At 35.7% G+C, this 21,893-nt stretch overlaps 1 protein-coding gene and 2 long non-coding RNA genes across 3 annotated transcripts in view; 1 reads left to right on the top strand and 2 right to left on the bottom strand.

Annotated features, from left to right (window-relative positions):
• The first annotated feature begins 2,175 nt into the window (after nucleotides 1-2,175).
• Nucleotides 2,176-3,403, top strand: LOC143203728 (uncharacterized). Its single transcript, XR_013007413.1, has 4 exons — nucleotides 2,176-2,319; nucleotides 2,379-2,512; nucleotides 3,008-3,170; nucleotides 3,264-3,403. It is a non-coding gene; the product is annotated as an uncharacterized LOC143203728 (long non-coding RNA).
• Nucleotides 3,404-5,296: 1,893 nt separating this feature from the next.
• Nucleotides 5,297-5,869, bottom strand: LOC143203729 (uncharacterized). Its single transcript, XR_013007414.1, has 3 exons — nucleotides 5,729-5,869; nucleotides 5,573-5,665; nucleotides 5,297-5,486 (listed from the first exon to the last, which is right to left on the bottom strand). It is a non-coding gene; the product is annotated as an uncharacterized LOC143203729 (long non-coding RNA).
• A 4,738-nt stretch (nucleotides 5,870-10,607) lies between these two features.
• The window catches only part of fz2 (frizzled 2), a 118,800-nt gene continuing 107,514 nt past the window's right edge, over nucleotides 10,608-21,893 (bottom strand). The window contains exon 4 of the mRNA XM_076415967.1: nucleotides 10,608-14,430. Coding sequence (XP_076272082.1) covers nucleotides 12,402-14,264 — 1,863 coding nt within the window. The 5' untranslated portion in view covers nucleotides 14,265-14,430 and the 3' untranslated portion in view covers nucleotides 10,608-12,401. The remainder of the gene's footprint in view (nucleotides 14,431-21,893) is intronic.

Here is a 21,893-nt window from a genome sequence, read left to right as displayed (position 1 = left end):
AATTCGGCGTCTCTTGTTTGTTTCCCTTGTTTCACCGAAGACTTCTGGCAAACAAATGGTTGTGTACCAATCAGAATTTATTGTTCTACGATCCTCTAGAGGCACTGTTGCAATATGACCAGTTCTGCCGAACAACTTTTGTTGGATTTGGTTCATCTTGGAATACCCATACAGTCGACTGCTGCTTACTTTCGGGCTCATACCCGCATATTTAAACCTAGCGGCATCTGTTAATAAAACCGGTAACGACTTTCCGGTAGACCTGGTATTATAGTTTCCAAATTTGACAGCTCTAGTTTTATCAACCTGAGCGCCGTGTACTGTCAGATATAGATGTATAAGTACACGAGATCGTTTTTAATGAAATTTTCGAAATCTCATCAATCTTATAAAATCCGTTCGTGATGATATCGGGGCCCCGGAACAAGCGCCATCATAGCTCATTATCGTCGTCCGTCATCCGGCTCGATATGGACGCATCGGCGCTTCCCGTTTGTGAAGTAAACGCGCCCGAGCGAAATAGATTACACATATACATACGTACATAGCAGTCTAACGAGAACGTTACCCCAAGGTGCAGCTACCCTTTCGCGCCGGTTAATATGCAAATCCGCCCCACACTTTTAATGAATATCCGGGTGGTTGATTGATGGCACGTCACGTGACGCGACTGGGCTCGGGAATTTCATCCACGCGATTCGTACCGTCGCTGGGAAACTTTTGCAACTTTTATTTGTTGTAAAATAATAATCCGAAGTCGGAAAAGGAGGAGGTTCTATGTTTAGATCCCAAACGGAGGTCGCGGGTTCGATTCCCGGTGGCGATAAGTTTTTGTTTTTGTTTAGTTAGAACATTTGTCAAATCACCTAAGATGGTTAGCGGACACCGGGACCTGAAACGTTCCCTATTTTCAATCATTGTTTCTTTATTCCTATTCTTCTTCATACAGCGGCTTCATGCAGCCCACCTTTACTTGGCCTACCCATACCCTAATATTAAATAAAATAACTTAATTTTTAGCAACATAATTGAACCAACTTCAAAACCGTCATCGTCAGATTTTTCCTCGTGAGAAGACTGTTTCTTTTGCCTCTTGTCTTTATTTTTATTGTTTCTTCTGTCACACTTCTGTGCCTTTTTTTCTTACTACTCTATCATTCTCCTCAGTCTGCATCCATAATTTCTTGTGATTGCATTGGCAAAACTGTATAAAATCATTGGGAATATATAGCCAGAAAAAAAAACTAAGTAGATGGAGAGATCCACTAATCCTGCTTATGTTGGGAGACTAACCAATTGAAATTGATTGTGAAAATTGTTGGATAGAAATTAGAAGAAACAACAATAGTCATGAAGAGACCAGTATGCAGTCAGATATAGGCTACGCCTTATGACATACGCCGATGACAGCAAACTTGGTAAGAAAGTAAAAAGAATTGAATAGAAATAATAAGAAAGGCTGAAGAATTAGTACTATCAAAAGATTTAGAACGATTTTTTAAAAATTAATTACATCTTACATTAGTCTTAATATACAATCTTAATATACAAATTAATTTACTACTCCTATTCTGTTGACACAAGCAATGCGAGTACGGGATTAATACATCAATATGTATTTTCTAAATTAAAATAAAACTAAGCTATACATTATACAAGTTCGTGTGGTTTGGTTCGTTTCAATGTTCTGATTTCTTGCATGATATCTAGTAGGTGTATCGCTTTTAAGTTGATGAGATTTAGTACTCTTATTTCATGTTAATGCGAAATCTTGGATAACTTTGTCCATTTCATTTCGAGGACATGGTGCATTTCTTTGTTGGTTACGTAGCGATAAGCATTGATAATTAAAAGTAGAAGTTTGTTTTAGGTGCGTTGGATTACTAGTTAATTTAATATCCATTTTGCAATCCATGCATTCAAATAGGCTTATGATTAGCTGATAAACGAGTGTCTTTAATTTTAGATCAAGTTGAGAGTATCTTCCGAGTAACCAGTACAAACTTCAATACTTAGTCTGATCTGATTTTTGTCTGAAAATATTGAGAAAGCAATAGAAGGAAGAAATCTTAAATTCATTTAGAACTGTAAAACGGACCAAGTGGTTATGGAAGATGTACCAGGTGTGAAGAAAATACAAACAGAAGATAAAATAGAGAGAGAGAGAGAGAGAGGGAGAAGCAACATAGATTTGGGGAAGAACAACGATCTGCATCAGCTTGAAAGAAGATTTAGCTGGGAGAAGAGAATGACAGATGAGATTGCAGGCGACTATGTAAAGAACATGACGACTATGAAGAAGGAAACAAGATGAAAAAGGTTAATATATTTTATAATACATGCTTAGGCTTTATGCTTCATTGTATGCTATTTCACAGAGGTGCTGGTGAATTGGTAAATAAGGAGAAGTGAACCCATTATGAGATCCCATTGTTCATATTCCTACGTTTTCCTTCATGCGAGCTGTTATTGGATCAATCACTGTACAGAGGCATTTACTATTGGACATTAGGTAAATTATTTAAGAACTATAGTAGTTTAGTTGACACTAGCGGAAAAATGTCTATATATCGTTTTCGATATTTGAAAAAAAAAATCGATATATCAGAGGAAAAAAATAATTAAACTTAGATTTTTAACACAAAAAAAAACATTTAAAAATAAAATATGTACATAATAATCGTTGTAATGACTAAATAAAAATAAGCACAAACCTTATTTAACTTATCTGACCTTAACTAACCTATTTACAAAATTCCTTTAAAGTTAAGTACCGATTCTACAATTTTTTTTAAAGCTCAATGACATAAGCAACATAACAATAACATCTTAATTTTTTTTCTTAAAAATCTCGAAAAGTATCAACTGACAAAACTATTGATATTTTTTCGGCATCCCAATGACAATTATTTAAGAAAAATTGTAAAAGTCCAAATAGTTAAAAAGATCTGAAACAGATGAGACTAATAAAGGAACTTGGTTATTGATTGAAACATTATTATTCCAGTTATTCATCTCTTAAGTGTGGTGTAAGAAGCATCGAGCCATACGCTTCAATGCATCAATTTTGGCGATGGATTTCAACGAGATACTCTCATCATACACGCCGCTTTGGGACCAGCTCACTGCGTTGGATTCCTGATACCTCGATTCGTTGGTAAATAAAACCGGTAAGCATATTCCTTAATTAACATCAAACAATTAATAATAACTTCAATATATACATTAAGCATAAAAACGCTAAATATAACTTTCTATTTCAGGGTGCCTAGAACATCAACGGGCTCTAGACTGAAAACCTCTTGCAATAAAGAAGAAAAGATCAGCCTAATCTGTGGATATTTTGTTATTTTAAGTAATTGTAATAAAGATTAGTTACCTGCATGTGTTTGAAAAGTTAGCAATTAGTATATTGTTAGTTTAATAAAGAGTAGTTATAATAAACATAATAAATTAATGTAATACAGAGATATTTATATATTTTAACTTTTACTTATAACTAATACATATATATTTTAAATAAATACACCTTTCATAAGAAAATCTTTCTTTTATTTCCTGTAGAATTTGAATTCTTAGTATCGCTGAAATCCTGATAACTCATTACCGAAGCATTACTAGGCAACCCAAAATACACTATGGTGTATGTTTGGTTGCAGCATAACTAATTGTCATTAATAACAAATAACCTCCTTCCATACTTATGCGTTTTAAATAAAATATTTTAAAAGATATTTTTTAAATATTTTGGATCCAAATTATTTTTTAACTAAATATATATTTTATAAAATTTATTGCTTTTTTTTTTAAAAAAAAATCCATGAAAAACGCACTATATCTACGATTCATTACAAATCTTAAACCCAAGCTAACCAAACATTTTGAACTAAATATATAGTCCGTCTCACTGAATGTAACAGCATTTTTTTAATCAAAAAATCCACGGAAAACGCACTATATCAACGAGTTGTTTCAATTTTGATAGAAAAATTCAAGTGTCGGACATATAGTGCGTTTTCCGTGGATTTTTTGATTAAAAAAATGCTGTAACAATAGTTGAGACGCACTATATGTATCAAGGAGGTATTTTATTAATACTCCTAATAATAAATAAATTTCAAGGTCATGATCATATAGTCGGTATCACGTATTGGTGTAAAATTTTTTTAATCAAAAAATCCACGGAAAACGCACTATATCAACGAGTCGTTTCAATTTTGATAGAAAAATTCAAGTGTCGGAGATATAGTGCGTTTTCCGTGGATTTTTTGATTAAAAAAATGCTGTAACAATAGGTGAGACGGACTATATGTATCAAGGAGGCATTTTATTAATACTCCTAATAATAAATAAATTTCAAGGTCATGATCATATAGTCGGTATCACGTATTGGTGTAAAATTTTTTTAATCAAAAAATCCACGGAAAACGCACTATATCTGCGATTCATTCCAAATCTTAAACCCAAGCTAACCAAACATTTTGAACTAAAAATATAGTCCGTCTCACTTATTGTAACAGCATTTTTTTAATCAAAAAATCCACGGAAAACGCACTATATCAACGAGTCGTTTCAATTTTGATAGAAAAATTCAAGTGTCGGAGATATAGTGCGTTTTCCGTGGATTTTTTGATTAAAAAAATGCTGTAACAATAGGTGAGACGGACTATATGTATCAAGGAGGCATTTTATTAATACTCCTAATAATAAATAAATTTCAAGGTCATGATCATATAGTCGGTATCACGTATTGGTGTAAAATTTTTTTAATCAAAAAATCCACGGAAAACGCACTATATCAACGAGTCGTTTCAATTTTGATAGAAAAATTCAAGTGTCGGAGATGGTGAGACGGACTATATGTATCAAGGAGGCATTTTATTAATACTCCGTGTAAAATTTTTTTAATCAAAAAATCCACGGAAAACGCACTAAAAAAATCCACGTAAAACGCACTATATCTATCCGTGTATTTTTCAACTAAAAAAATCTCTAACAATTTGTGAGACCGCCTATATCAGTGATTTATTTAAAATTTGAAACTAAAGCTGATCAAAGTATTTTTGTATTCAATTCTAAATCTCCGAAAGGGTTGTTGTATTATTTTAATTTGTCAAACAGCTGAGAATTGCGTCGAAGGTTAGGCAACTTAACATACTCATAAGTGTATTTTGAGTTGCCTGATATGACACTAAAAGAACGGCGTCTTCGACACTTCTGTTATCCTAATAACTCTGTGATTATTTTGGTAGGATTTTTTAAATAAAAACAAAGTTTATTAAAATTTGACTTTTATTTATTTTATAGGGTTACTTACACAATTAGGTTAATAAAATATTCAAATATTTATTGATGTTATTTAACACAAAATATTTTATTCTAATAAATATATCTTCTTCCGTATGAAATGGCTGGTGTTGTGGATGATATGTTCTTCTCCTGATAGAAAGTTCTTGCAGTAGTGGTACAACAAGCAGTTATGTGTTCTGAAATAATAGAAAAATGCATTTAGTAATTTTATAATTTCTGTTTTAGTTGCGGTTAATTGTTGTAAATTTAAAAAGGCCTTTACCTTGTTTTACCAGAAGTTGTGTGTGTACGCTGTTGTTCTTGTTCGAATTCGCTGACATGCTTCCGACTATGGGTTTCTCCATTGTATCTGAATCTGCAATGACAAATAATAATAATTTCATTACAAAATAAACTTTCATAAGAGCTGCGAGTTTACCTGCAATTCAATTATCCGTATGGTTGCTCCAAGATTGGCTTCGTTTGTTACAATAAAAGTGTCTATACTGGGAATCCAGAAATCCCTGCAACCTAATGGTCCTTGATCAGCTTTCTCAATAAACGTTCCTCTTCTTTCTTGTGAGTAGTGGTCTGGTGAGTACTGGACAGTGCTAGATCCTGATTTGTGGGGATTGAACCACTTAGAGCCTCCGAGATTCTCCTTTGAATTATGATGCGTGTGTGGGAGTGGTGGTTTACTAATTGGTTTCTTTTTGTTGGTAAGAATAATAGATGTTCTAACTTATTTATTAACTATGTGTTATATTGAAGAATATGATCTACATTACATTAATGGACATGATGTGAATTTACTATTTGGTCAGAAAATGTGTGACTGGAGAATAATGTTAAAACATGTATACTGCCTATAATAGTGTCTGACTACCTATTTTGCTTTAGTGTTTGCAATAAAATAAGTTAGGACCTGTCTGTTAAATGGTCAAGTCTCCTCTGAAGAAACTGATAGATAACATATAATAGTGAATAATGTTGATTACATTAGTTTAGATACCGTTATAAATAGAACCATTACAAATAAATCAACAGATGATGTTATGTATGTTAATTAATATGCTATTTTAGTGAGATTATTTTTAGAAAGGTAAGATTTAGCTTAAATAAATATTCAGTGATCTTTTGCTTTTGTACACTTTTCTTGCTATTATTTACTATTTACTATTTTATTATTTAAAACAACAGTTCTTCACCCAATTGGGATTAGGGGGTGACAAAACGAGAAAGTCCAGCGACAGCCACACTTAAATACGCCAGATGGGCCGTACGAAGCTTAATCGGGTGGCCAGTTGGAGACCACCGATAGACTGACCATGCGGACGATTGGATGTGAATTGGAAATCACTCACGCCTGTAATTTCAATGGATGTATTAATGGGCTATAAAAGTGAAAGAGTACATTTGTTGGGGGGTTAGAATTGGTAAAGATTCAGTCTGGTTGTATATTAAGTTTGAGAGAATTTTTTAAATTACAGCAATAGAGGGTAGAAATATTTTGTTTATGTCTAAGAATCTAAATGGTGTGTTTTGTTTATCATCTATCCTTTCTTTTTAAATAAATTCACTTTTCATTTAATTTTTTTCTGTCTTCTTCCATTACACGGAGTATTTCCTCTCTTCTGATGCATTTACAACAGGTTCACTTATATTTTCTTCTGCTCTTACATCTTCTTCATTCTTGCTTCTTACTGTTGACCCACAAGTTGTCTTCTTTCTATGTATAATTTCGCTTATATAATGTTGTGGTATTTTCTCACTGTTTTACTTCTCATTCTGTTCATCTTTGTTACACCCCAGGTATTTCATTTCATTAAAAATACACTGTATCAACGATGATTCGGATACCGAAGTTCATACCGCGTCTTTCTCGACTAAAAAATCCTGTAACAATATGTTAAACGGGCTAGATGTATCAAGGAGGTATTTCACTAATACTCCTAATAAGTAAATTTCAACGTTATGATCGTATAACCGTTTCAATTTCGATACCAAAGTTCATATACTTGTCTTTATCGGTATATTTTCTAGTTCCTTTACTTCTCGTCCTGTCTATCTTTGTTGTACCGCGGACTCTTCTAAGGTATTTCATTTTTGCCGCTTGTATCTTAATTATTTATATCTTTGAATGATGATAATATTTATATAAATCTTTGGCCAGCTTATCTGTAAAACTGAGTAAAGTCAGTTGTAACTAAACCAGTCAATTCACCGAAATTGTTTTCTGTAAACCATCAGCTGTACTCTGTTTCATAAACCAGAAATCATTTAAAACTATTTGTAGGCGTCTATTAACAGGTTCATGAAAATCCTTTGTGGTTTAGAACAATAAATTCTAAAGTAGTTCTCTGTAAATTTGCCCAGGCACTTTGAAATAAAAATCGTGCTGAATGTTACAAGGAGTGAACGTTAAACAACGCGCTTGTTCCCACAGAAACAGCAGTTTCAATTATTTATGGGTATTTCGGACGGTAATAAAGTGGTGAACGGGTATAAACTATGGTTTGAATTCAAACTTTGCAGGCAGCTTACGTTCGTAAACCACCGGCAATTTGTAAAAGGAATATGTTCGCTCGATGATTAGTCGTCAGGGATTGTTTCTCAGCATAAGCGGCGACTATTGTGAGGATTTCCTTGTTTAATTATACCCTACGTTCATTCAAACGAAAGACATCGGTAGTACGGCTTGACCGCCAGCTATAGTAAGATAGTACTGTGTTTTAATGAATCAAAGTAGGTTCTGCACCATGATTAATCATAGTGGGTAATGGTTTTTAATCCATCAGAACACCTTGTGTTATTCTAGATTATTACAAAATAGGTAGTGATTTTTGTTTAACGAAAAGATAACGAGGAATAAAAACTTTGTTTTTGACATGTGGCTAAAGAACGTGTAATTAATATTATGAAATAAGTACATTTAACCCTTAACAATTTTTTTCAAAGAAAAAAATTGCCACGTTTTTTTTATAGTACCATCACTGCACAGAGTCCTTCACTCGTTCAAGTCATTGTAATTCCCTCAAAGGGAGTCGTAACTTATGGGCTGAAAAGTCCCAGGAGTAACAAAGAAAACGCCATATTTTTGTTCAAATTTGGTTTTATTTATTAACGTAATCTCCATCAAGAGCCACACAATCATTCCGACGCCTCTCTAACATTTAGATATCACTTATGTAGAACGATTTATCTCTTGCCTCTAAACAGTTTCAGCGATAATCTCTTCACTCGAGTGAAATTTCTTATTGGTGAGCATTTTTTTGATGTCTGCAAACAGCCAGTAGTCATTGGGAGACATATCTGGCGAATACGGTGGATATAGGAGTAATTCGAAGTTCAATTCATGTAGTTTTGCCATTGTTTTGAGTGACGTGCGACACAGTACGTTGTCTTGATGAAACAAAAATCTCTTTTTGCCATATGTGGTCATTTCTTTGCAATTTCGGCTCTAATAATGCTATATAATATTCACTGTTGATCATATTTCCCTTCACAAAATTGCTCTACGACTACGTTTGAAGTCAGCAAACCAACGTTTTATTGTTGTTTCTGATGCAGCTCAGTCCTTATAACACCTTTCAAGCCATTGCTTTGCTTGAACGGTATTTATTCCCAACAAGAAGCAATATAAAATCAAAACACGAAATTGTTTTTAATCTATTGTTTTGAAAATAACAAAAATAGTGTTACTCCTAGCGCAATAACTCACAAACTTATGGGCAGACTACCACTAAATTTTAACAGCTTTCTTTTGTAGGTTGATACTAATTGTAAAAGGAGTGAATGCAATAAAACTATCGCCATCTATCTGATATTTTAATCATTATTATAACGGTTTTATCACAATAAAAGCACTTTTCAGGTAGTTGAAATGATCTGCCGTACGAAGCGTTTTTCTAATGTCAGATCGTATCTGATTCAAACAGATTTTTTCAGACTTTGTGTACTTGTAATTGATAAAGTCCGATATGAAGTATGTTATTCTGATTAGTGCTACATATAAATACGAGCGATCCGAATATTTAAATGTGTAGAAAGCACCCAATATATTTACCGAATATCGATTGTCGAATCAGTTAAAGGAAAGGAAGGAAGGAAAAAAGTTGAGGTAGTATTTTCAGCGTCTTCCAGCTTTAAATCTTTTGTAAACATGTAGCTAAAGGTTTGGCGTACCTTGTGGCACAACAATTTTCTCTCAGTTTCTGCCTTTTTGTTGTTCAATGTTTCTGTAAATTCATTAACGTATAGATAATCACCGTAACCTATTTTTTGGTAATTGTTTCTAAGCAGTGAGCAGTGAGGACTATATTAGCGTTCGATTCTAAAATTTACAGCATTTTAACCAAAAATTGTGAAATCTGACCTACCGTACTCAGTATGTGTATGTCCGCAGCTGTGCAGCTTCGCTATAGATGGTTAGAAGTACCGCTACAAATCTCAGAAAGTACGAAGGTAGGAAGAAACAAAAAATCACCTGAGTCAAGGTGAATGTAAATAGAGTGTAAATCAGTTTGTTCACCAAAATTATAAATCAAGTGGGCCGTGTATTACTGATTTAAAATCTTAACAGTTAATCCATATGCATTATAATTTGAGTGAGTATTATTTAATCAGAGTAAGCGATGTGTATTCATGAATCAAATGATGTTGTTATTTTATGAAATCATATAAATCAAAGAAATCAGGTCTTCTCTAAATAAAAATAATTTTTATATCAAAATGAGATTTAAGTCTTATCTAGCTGGCTTTGAATTACGAGAATTTCAAGGACTATTTTAAATGTTACATATTTAGAAATGTTTTGTGTAATTTTTCTTGAAATTCTATCTGTTTCAGTCAAACTTATATTGCTCTATAAGTAATTACTCAACACCACTCAAAAACTCCCGGACCTCACAGGTTGGTAACGCCATCTCCTACCTTAACCTAGTAATCCCGACTTTCATATGACGTGTCCCCCATGATATGTAGTTTTACAACGTTTATTATTATATTATAACGTTATTTAACTTCGAATTGTTATAATTGGTATAATATTTAATTATTTAAGCTATATATATTTAGAAAGGTTCTACTTAATGTATATAGGAATTTTATGTGTTTTCGTTAATTTTATTCTATAAATAATTGAGTCATCAAATGATCTTTAAACATTGAGATGACTATAAACCTTAAACTATAATAAACAATAATAATGAGGACTCTTGTAGTCGAATTATTAGTTTTAATAAACACAGCAGCCAAAGTTATATCTCAATCAAAATAGGGGGTGATTTTACAATAAATCGTAAAATAAAACGACATAATTGTTGATGAGTACAATATTTAATTATAATCGTATACGTCTTCAAGCATACATACAGTTACAGGTAAAATCTAAATCTACTATACACTCACTTTGAGATACCAACGAAAATAGTTCTGTACATTGCTCAATTAACATTAAAAAAAATATACATAATTTAAATTTTGTGCTTAATAGTTCGATAGTAATCCTATTTTTATTTCATAAAACGAAATCATCATAAATTAAAATTCACAATCGGAGAGGCCGCGAGCGCGGGTTTCTCTCCCTATGTCGAAGGTACGTCCTTTTCCCGAAATCCCATCAAGCTAAAAGGACACACAGTCTACCGATATTAAATAAAACGCCGTTCATGTGCGATGGATCTTGATGCTTCTAAACCTTCTAGAACTTTGATATGTCCCTATACTAAGATACCGAAACAAAAACGAAACGTTGGATACATGTTTTTATCACCGATTATATTACGTAGGGGGGCGTGGCCTTCGGAATATGTCTCATCTAGTTGGCGGTGTTTCCGAACGCGCCCCGTAGAGGTCGTGTTAGTTCTCTCTCTTGGGATTTATTTTAGTTTTACACCAATATTTCAAATAGTAGACCAAATGTTTTGTTTGGTTCTGGGAGATGTATGATTATATAAATATATATATATATACAAACCGAAAGATATATAACAAACAGAGAGTTGTTAAGGGTCGAAAAAAATCTAACAGTACTGGTAGTACGGGAAGAGATATTACGGATACTACAAGAATATATTTAATTTTTTTTTTCTCTTTAACAAAATAGTTTTCTTAACATTCAGCACTGTGGTATCGGTAGGTTGTTTCGACGGTTGAGTTTAGCAGGTTGCAGTGTCCCAGATGGTCCCCGAATAAAAGAAAAACACAAAGTTCGTTTCGATTTATTAATCATGGCACAGGATGGGCAGTCGTCATCAATGCGTGAACGTTACGTCACCGAAACAACCCACCGAAACAAAACACTCACGTCCAGTTTCACACATTTTTTCCTTAACGATAATTACGTATCTTGTTAATCACTTGAATAATAATGAGACCTGACATTTTGCTTTCTCGGTAATTAAGTAGTTAGTTCGTTTCTTGTTTTGACCGTGTTGGCAGTATATGTTCTGTAAAAAATTGCGTTCAGTCTCATTGATATATAAGTACAATAATAAAGAATATACAATATGCCGTCTATATATATGTACAACAAACACTCGTGGTCGTTTTGGTGAACCGAAAAAAGGGATCGGGACTTTTCAAACATCATAGCAGTAGTACCTGTTCTAAAATAACGTATTTACTGTACAAATTACATCTAGCTTAACGATAACGTTGATGTCTCCACAGAGGTTTGTTCTCATCCCCCCAAAATTGCAAGCACTAACTTTTCTCTTATCATTTTTTACCGAAGATTATGTACAAATAACAAATCGAGTCGAGAACAAACAAAGAAACAGAAGTGAAACCCTTAAAATGAGTATAAGTATGCGGTTCTGTTCGTTCTGGTCAACCATACGACCAAGTATGGTTGACGAGTTCGACAGAAATCACTGTACAAATCCCGGGATCGAAAGATCGAATAAATAAAGTATAGAAAGGGTTATGGATCGTCCTGCACGGACTTTGCGCACAAGTGTCCTCGGTGATGGCACTATAAACGACTAGAGAGACGTGACCATGGTCTTAGGACCCTTCATGGTCACTCAAATGGGCCCGTAATTGCTCAATGACGGCCCAGAGGGTGCTGCGTGACTCACTACCACAGGCGCGGATCCGTCCCCTGCTTGTCATACGTGGCTCAACGGTGGTTGCTTGAGAACGTGATGGTGGAGGTGGTGCTGGCTGGCCGACGCGACGCTTCCCGAAGGTCCCAACAGACTGGCGCTTCCGGGTCCGGCGATGAGGTACTGGGGAGGCGGCGGTTTTCCCGTTCGGCTCTTGATCAGCACGGCGTTGGCGCCGGATATGTCGGGACGACCGAACAGCCTCCTCCAGAGACGCTTCCAGGAGTCGAGAGTCTTGCCCGACCAGATCCAGACGCCGCTCGTGATCCCCACCGCCAGGGCCATGAAGTACTTCAGCATCAGTAGGGCGTAGAGAGGCTTGGACCTGGGGGTGTTGCATGAGCAGGTCAGCGACCTCAGCCACTCGTTGTGGAAGGCGTTCTCGTAGAGATAGCATCCGATGACGATGGTGGCCGGTACCGTGTACAGCACGCTGAAGATGCCGATGCGGATCATGAGCTTCTCCAACTTGTCGGCCTTGGAGCCGGCGCCGGCTCCTCCCTGTTTCTTGATGACGTTCCTGATGCGGAACAGGGACACGAATCCGGCCAGCAGGAAGCTGGTGCCGAGGATGAGGTACACGACCAGGGGAGCCAGGACGAACGTGCGTAGATTCTCGGTGTTCATGTTACCGACGTAACAGATCCCCGACACCGGATCTCCATCGATGGCGCTGCTGAGCAGCACCCCCAGTGTCTGTAGGGTGGGGATCAACCAGGCGGCGACGTGGAAACACTGAGCGTAACTGGCGATGGCCTCGTTCCCCCATTTAAGTCCCGCTGCCAAAAACCACGTGAACGACAGGATCACCCACCAGATCGACGACGCCATCCCGAAGAAGTACACCAGCAGGAACACCAGGGTACAGATACTGGTGCCGTTCGACGAGTACCGGATCATGCGACCGTCGCAGGCCACCGCCTCGTGTCCTACCCCCACGCGGATCAGATAGCCGACCGACACCAGGAAGTAGCAGGCGGAGAGAAAGACGATGGGCCGTTCCGGGTACTTGAACCGTTCAGTTTCGATGAAAAACGTGGTAAGAGTCATTAGAGTAGAAGCGGCGCAGAGACCCGACCATAGCGTTATCCAGATCGAGGCGAACTCCTTCTCTTCCTGGCTCAAGAACGGTTCCTTGCAGGGGAACGCACAGTTTGGTACGCCTGCGACGCTTCTGTTTAGCGGGGGAGCGTGTGCGATTTCGTGCCCCAGGGAGACGAGGGGTGGTTGACAATGGCAGCGACACTCGTTGCTGAGCGAGTTGCTGTTGGTGTTGCTGCTGCTGCTGGTGCCGCCCTTTGTTCTTCCGCCTCCGTGGGGACTTTCGCAGTTTTTTGAACCGGGCTTACAGGGTTTGAGGGGTTTCTTGCCGTTCGTCTTGGGCGATGATGAGGTGCTGTTGTGGGAGGGGTCGTCCATGCAGAGGATCTCGCCGCCTTGGACCGGGAACTGGTCGCATTCCATGCGCTCGGGCCACTGGAAGCCGTACTGTTTCATGATGGGTTCGCATCCCTCCCGGGCTCTCCTGCACAGGTCCCGGCAGGGCGGCAGTTGGGGGCTGTAAGCGGGCAGGCATATGGGTGCGTACATCGAGCATAAGAAGAACTTCAGGTCGTGGGAACACTTGATCTCCACCAGGGGCCAGAACTGGTGGACCTCCAGGCCGGCTTCCTCCTGGGTCTCGTGATTGAGCTCGTTGGGCATGCGGGTCATGTTGTACCCGATGCCCAGGCACATGGGTATGGTGATCTCCTCGCATTTTCCATCGCCTTCGGAGGAGGAGGACGAGGACAAGACCGACGACGCGGTCAGTTGCGACGTCAAGAGGATGGCGACCACGAGAAAGCTGCTGCTCGTGGGCATCATTTCGAGTGATTTACATCAACCGGGATGGGTGGGGATCGACGCTGTTTCGAGAAATCTCCCGTACGCTGTTACTATTCGTCCTCCACGTCTAGTTACGGATGTTGGTTTGCCCTGACGTCATATTTTCAACGAAGATATGTTCAGCGGACTGATTCATCATGGCAATCTGTAACAAAAATACGTTTCTATTAGAATAAAGTCCCAAAAAATGTATAAAAGTTATTGGGTAGACGAACTTAGATTAAATAGAATCCGAAATACTTTTATGTTGCAAATAAGTATAAGTATTACAAAATAATGTGTCAAAAAGCGTCGTGAATCTACCCAGATATTACGGCATCCAATTTGGATTCTAACTCACATTTAGTAAACCAAGAGATCAATGACAGACCTTCACCCCCATATTAACATCAAATTATTGAATAACACTAAAACCAAACCAACCAGCTTGAAGTTATTTAATTATTAATTAGCGTTGGGAACTATCGGATGAAACATTCGTTGCTAATTTCATGCTAATTGGCTTTTGGCATTCTGGTTGTCGCGCCTAGTCGTAATCTTGCAAATAATATGGCGAATATATGCTTATATGTAAATGCTTGCATGTAAATATATGGTTGTTGTGCTTATAATATAATTGTAATGTGCAATGTTCAGTAATATGACAGCATTTAGGGACTTTATTTCTCAAAATTATTTATTAATGAATTAGGGTGAAAATAATAACATCTTGATTCATAAATAATGAAATATCTCGGTATCCATCTCGATGGTAAGCTAAATTGGAAACATCATATTAGACAAAAAGCAGATCAGATTAGACTCAAAGCCAAGCAACTATACTGATTAATCGAAAGTCAAATTAAAACTTGACATAAGTTTGCTAAATCATAGCAAAGTGCAATCAACCAAACCACACAATATTATGTAGGTATTCTTAGATTAAGTAGTCTAGTTTTTGTTAATTTGGGAAATACATACTAAGGTATTTATCCCATACTAGCATTTAGTGTTTATTAAGATAACAGATAAGGCATAATAAAATTGTTACTAAAAATTCAACATAAAGACAATCACAGAGGTATGTCAGATTGAAATCGTTTCGTAACCATCTTAGAAAAAACCTTTTACATCAAATCGCCTTCGAACTCGATTAATTATCCTGCAGGGGGCGCTCGAACTTTTAATCGAACATAGGGGGAAATTGGGTAAATTTTATATTTGCCGTCTCTACCGTCTGGTCGTCTCTGTCGGTGAGGGTGTTGGTGGCGGATGGCAAAAAAAAACGCCAAGTCCCAGGAAGTTCGGATATCGAGGGGTGTCGAGAGTCACGTAAAATTTCGTTAATGGCCGATCTTATTTGTCACGTGCTCCGTCGGTGGTGGTCCCTTCTATACATTGAGCTTAGACGGAGTCAATAAATCAATTTCGCGCAAATAAGATTCGTCGGAGACGGGCGAGATTTGTCTTTTCTGGTGTTGGGAAGGAGACGAGAAAACTTCGGAAACTGTTGTAGTTTTATTGGATGACTTTTTCTGTCGTCAATGTTAAAATAGATTCAACCGATACTGATAAAAATAGGAAGCAAACGTAGATATCCTATAAAATATCCTACAAAAATGTTTTATCGAAAGAATTAAATTAATGAAGTAGGTATATAATGAATCTTCATTAAAGTTATTACAGATAAAACTAAATATCCCATTATTAATTTTTACCATTCTAGCCATTTTTATATACTCTCAAATTTTGTGCTTTGGGATTTATACTTGTAGCGACCTTCAGGCATGTCGAATTTTACATAGCGGAATAACGGTCCACAAAATACCCAGAAATATAATCCCAGATGTTGAACACGGGCCGGGTGCCAGCAGCGCCAACTAGAACCCGATAACGAATAGTTGGCAACCCCGAGACGTTTATCGGGGATGTTATTGAAGGGTATTTCCCATCATTCAGTTACCAACCATCGTTTGGTTTAGACGGACCACCATCGAGTGCCCAAGCCTCGTCTCCACGTAACACCGCTGCCATCCGTTTTATCTATTTTGTATTTTCCACATTTTTATACTACTTCAATAAATAACGGTCACATAATGTAAACACCACTGTTTTATTTCGTTTTACCTCTATTCACTGAGCCATATAAAATTTACCCTAAATACTCTTGAAGAAAAATTACCAAAAAACAAACGTTTGTAGTAGATTCGTTCGAAATGTTCCTTGTCGATATTTAGTGGGAATTTCGTTAACTTCTTCGTGATCCAAACGAAGAAGCATTTATAACAAAACGTCAATTCATTTATTATATTGAATAGATTATACTTATAGTTATTGGTTGTTAGTTTTACAACAAACAGTTTATTTTATACAGAACTGAGCCTGTGGAAGTAAAAGTCCAGAGAAATATCGACTGATATCGACACTCGATGTGATTATTTATACGTTGATAAATAATTATTGTTGTGTTATACTTGTTATTGTACCTTTTGTTTTATTTTCTTTGGTTTCCCCATAATTTTAAAAAATTAGGATTATATTACTTCGCGATATTACTTTTAATGTATTATACAAGACGTACTAATAAATTTTAGATTATTTGATGAATTCAAGAAAATGTATCTTGAAATATACATATAAATTATAGGAACTGGCAACGTGGTAAAATAAAACTTTAGCACGAATGCCATGCGTCCCTATTTTATTGTACTTTGTAATATCATTGTTTGGAGTGCAATTAATAACGATGCTTGCTATAGTAAATGAATGGTACTTTAGACAAAAATATGTATAATTTAGATCATTTAATGCACAGTAGTAGTCAGGGCAATATTTATCAATGATATTTTTCACAACCTCAACAAAGCCTCCAAAAACTCAAACAAGTTGTCGATAATTTATGAAAATCAGAAAATATTTAATTTAATGTTATTAAGATATTATAAACTTTTTCTCTAGAAGGATATATTTCCAAATGGCGCAAGAACTCAAAACCCATATATTTTTATTAAAAAAGTTGTCTATAGTTACTGTTATTGCTAATATGATATTTCTAATGAACATTGAAAAATAAACTGTTTTATAAAATCAATTTCCGAAGCTTATATCGAATATTGTAAAAGGCCTTATATTATGAAAGCTGCACGTTCAAAGTTCAAGATTTAACATTCGATTCCTAACTGATACTTGTCAAAGATCATAATAATAATAATATCAAGGTTGTGCGGTCGATTTTATGCGAATATTTGTGTGGATAAGTGTTTTTTTATACAACAGAAAAAAAGAAACAGTCTACACAGCCCACAACCAGATGTGGTGCCCTAGTGGGACTGCGACAGAGGCGCGCAACTATCTATAACAACAACGACATGGAAGTGTTTAATAATAATTGTTAACGTCTTTGAAATATATTTTTTATAACATCTTTGTTAAATACGCTTAGTACAATCTTAATTTTAAATTAATTTATTACTACATTTCATTTGTACTTGGATTCATTCACAAGCAAGGGGAGTGCAAGAAAATAAATCAATATGTATTCCTCAATTATAAAATTATAATTACTTATAGCTATAGTTTACACTAAAGGTAGACACTTTATATAAGTTCGTATGGTTTGGTTCGTGTTTCAAGGTGAAATCTTGGATAACTTCGCAAATCCATTTGATTTCCAGGTCATCGTGCAATTCTTCGTTGGTTACGTAGCGATATGCATTGGTAATCAATTGAAGAACCTTGTTTTGACAGCGTTGCATGATTAGTTGATTTGAATTTTTAGTGCAACCCCATAGGTTCAAATTGGCTTTATAATTGTCTTATAGATCAACCTCTTTGATTTTAGATCAAGTTGAGAGTATCTTCCGACTAACTAGTATAGTTGTTTTATTTTGGTTCTAATGTGTTTTGCTTTTTGTCTAACATAATGTTTCCAATTTAACCTACCGTCAAGATGGATTACGCTGGCTGATTCTGCTCGAGGAATCGGGCATCCATTGAATGATATGATTAAGTTTTTATTATTTCGCCGCAAAACTAACGTGGATAGACTTGGAGCTATTAAGTTGAACTTTCCAATCTTTCGTCCATTTGTAGATTTTGTTGACTGCTACTTGTACTTTTCTACTGCCCTAGGCAGAGTCTTTTGCTATCGCTGTATTTGTTTTATACACAGAGTTAGTTAATTAACAAAACACAAAATAATAAATAAATTACAATATTGAACTGAATCTAAAGACAGAACCAGTACCATCCAGAAAAATATAACATCGAGTATCAGACACCCTAACAAAATTACAGTATAAAACTTAAAAATGGAAATAGTGTTGAAAATGTTTAAAAATCAATGCATTTTTATTTTTAAATACAAGATCTCTATTTTAGATCAAAAATAGAATCGACTAAAACATTTCTTGGTTGCTTTTATAGTTGCAATAATAACTGATGCAGCATATCGAATGAATATAATAAGTTATGAATTAATAGCAGTGAGTTGGTTGGTTGAACCGTTTCAGTGTCGACGTGGACGACCTTCCTGGGCTAATCCATTAACTTTTTGCGCTTGGGGATTCTCTTAGTTGATCCATTTTATATAGTTAGTTATACTATGCCACAGAAAACTTTTTTGACAGGCAAGTATTGAAACAGCGATGTTAAAACGCTTCGAACTGACATTTTCAGTCAATTTACATATTAACCATTATTCCTAATCTTGGATCTGTTCCAAACAGTTCGTTTATCAATTCCTAAATTGGCTGAGAGCGTGAGTCCTTCTGAAGTCCTGAAAATCGTTGCCCTCGAAATTTTCTATTGTTCTAGATCGCCTTTTCTCATTAACTTTGAAAATCGCTAGTTTTAAACTAAATTGAAACGAAAATCAACAATTGGGATACAACGCAACAACATCACTATAATCTTCTAAAAGTATTTGATGAGTTTCAGCAGTAGATTTCGACGTTCCGCTATACCAATAGTATTAATTGAGAATCTTTTTCCAATTTACTTTGACCAGGTATCAGGAGAGTTTCTTTTCTAACAGATCAATTGAAAAGTCTACGGCCTGGCACATAGATGGCGCTACTAGAAATAAATCCATGTTTTTAGTTAGCCCTAAGCCTCAAAAAATGCGTGCATAAATTTTAAAGCTGTCGGATCATTACTTTGTGAATTATAGCATTTTGAGTGAAGCAACTTTTGTTGATAAAAATTGCTTTTTGAAGGGAAAAGTACAGTTGAAGCAAAAACTTGGCTTGATGCAGAGTTTCCGGACCCTGTACCAGGAAAATTAACCATCAAAAATTGGTATGCTAAGTTTAAACGTGGTAAAATGAGCAGCGAAGATGGTGAACGCAGTGGACGCCCAAAAGAGGTTGTCATCGACGAAAACATCCAAAAAATGATTTTGAATGACCGTAAATTGATCTGAATAAAATAGTAGACACTCTTAAAGATACCAACTGAACCTGTAAAAAAATTCATGACTTCGAATTGTTCCCTCATCTACTGTATTCTCCAGATTTGTCCCCCAGCGACTATTTCCTGTTCTCAGATCTGAAAAAATTCTTGCTGGGAAGAACTTTTCGTTGAATGAAGAGGTGATCGACGAAACTGAGGCCTATTTGGAAGCAAAGGACAAATCGTACTACAAAAATGGTATCGAAAAGTAGGAGGGTCGCTATAATCAGTATATCTCCCTTGAAGGGAATTATGTTGAGTAAAAAAAGTAATTTTGCTAAAAAAATTTGTTTTACTATATTAGGCCGGGGACTTTTTAAATGACCTGTTATCTGAACAGTTATTAACAGCAGGGATTATAAAAGATTTTAATTCTACTGATTATAGTATCATTGGGACCACCTTTTCTCTCGTGAATATTCGACAGACAGCTCAACTAAACTGACGAGGGAAACATTCCGATAAATAGCAACAACAAAACGAAACGTACGATCAAAAAACGATAGTAAATTCTTTCAAACTGTTCAGAATCAGACGCACGACCGTAGACACATTACAGGTTAAATATCGTCGCTATTAAAAAACAAATAGCGGGAATTCCTCGAGCTTGTTTCATTTAAAACGAGACATTCCCTCGAAAAAGATATATCCATCTCGGATCGGAGTTTATTTTAGTCTCATTCATGGACGAAAACGACAACAAAAAACAGGCCGGAGCTGGTGTGCGTGTGCATGTATGTGTGGATAAGGAGCAGGAGAAGTAGAGGAAGAAAAAAAAACGGTCTTCTTCGCGTGAAACAGGTCCCCGTTCATGACATTCCGCGAAATGATAAACGAACTACCAGATACCTACGGACTACCTCTACAGGTCGCCGTCGAAACTGGGATCGATAAATTCAGCCCGAGCACGAAGGTTTTACGGTAACGATAGCGGGCGATCGAACGTCCGGACATCACGCAACAACTGTCGACATTAGAGAGCAGTTACACTACGTTACAGTTCGGTGTGAATGTCATTTCTCGTATGAGACGATAAATTGCGCGCCTGACACTTTTATTATCCATTAATTGTTTGATACCCAACAGAACATCGCTTATAAATATGAACGGACTGGATGCGAGGTTGGTTTGGTTGGTTTTAATGTCTCGTAAACGGTTCAACGTTGCCAGTGACCATTAAATATATTTTAAATAGATATATCTTTTGTAGCAAATATAAAAAATATCGATATTCTACAAAAAATATATCTACATTAATAAGAAAAAATAAAAACAGTGAAATATTAGTCTAAAAAATACATAACTTATGTATATATATATATATATATATATATATATATATATATATATATATAGTGGTATAAGTAGTGGTTCAACGTTGCCAGTGACCATTAAATATATTTTAAATAAATACGAGTAGGTTTTGTCGGTGTTTAGAGATAATTTCAACAACTGTCAATCAACAGTTATTCCACATATTGGCCACCGAAAGAAATATAGATATTACGATATATCGATATTTTAAAGAATATAGATATATCTTTTGTAGCAAATATAAAAAATATCGATATTCTACAAAAAATATATCTATATTAATAAGAAAAAATAAAAACAGTGAAATATTAGTCTAAAAAATACATATCTTATATATATAAGTAGTGATATTGTTAATATTGTTTAAAATTAAATACCAAAATTAAAGGTTTATTAAAACATTTATTTTGCAAAACTTATGACAAAACTTATACTTTATGACAATTTTACGTATTTACTTTACTCGGAATAAAAATTATTTCTGCAAAAAAATGTATTTGCAAGACAAATTGACGTTTGAAATAGTGTAATTTAATGCACGCCCAAATCTGCGCGTGACGTAATTGTTTTGGTCGCACCGAACGTATGTGTACGGATCTTATTTATACTTTATTACAATAATCCTACGTTATAATTAGGCACTATGATATGTATCGATGGTATGGGAATCCCTAATATAAATATATGTCGGTAAAACTTCAAAAAAGTTGTGTATATTCAGTATTGGCTATTTCTAGAGAATCCCAACCGTATTTGAAAAACTTCTTTGTTTTATATAGTTTATTCGTTCTTGTACTGTTCATATTTTTATTATAAATGGTAGGCTGTAATGGATAAATCATCGATTTGTGAATATGGTCGAGA

Source organism: Rhynchophorus ferrugineus, unplaced genomic scaffold, assembly GCF_030347505.1.
Source record: "Rhynchophorus ferrugineus isolate W39M unplaced genomic scaffold, kcgeb_rfMv2 rfM10, whole genome shotgun sequence".
In the NCBI taxonomy this organism is placed as follows: domain Eukaryota; kingdom Metazoa; phylum Arthropoda; class Insecta; order Coleoptera; family Curculionidae; genus Rhynchophorus; species Rhynchophorus ferrugineus.
The sequence above is the reverse complement of the archived record's forward strand: the minus strand, read 5'-3'. Positions and strand labels throughout refer to the sequence as shown.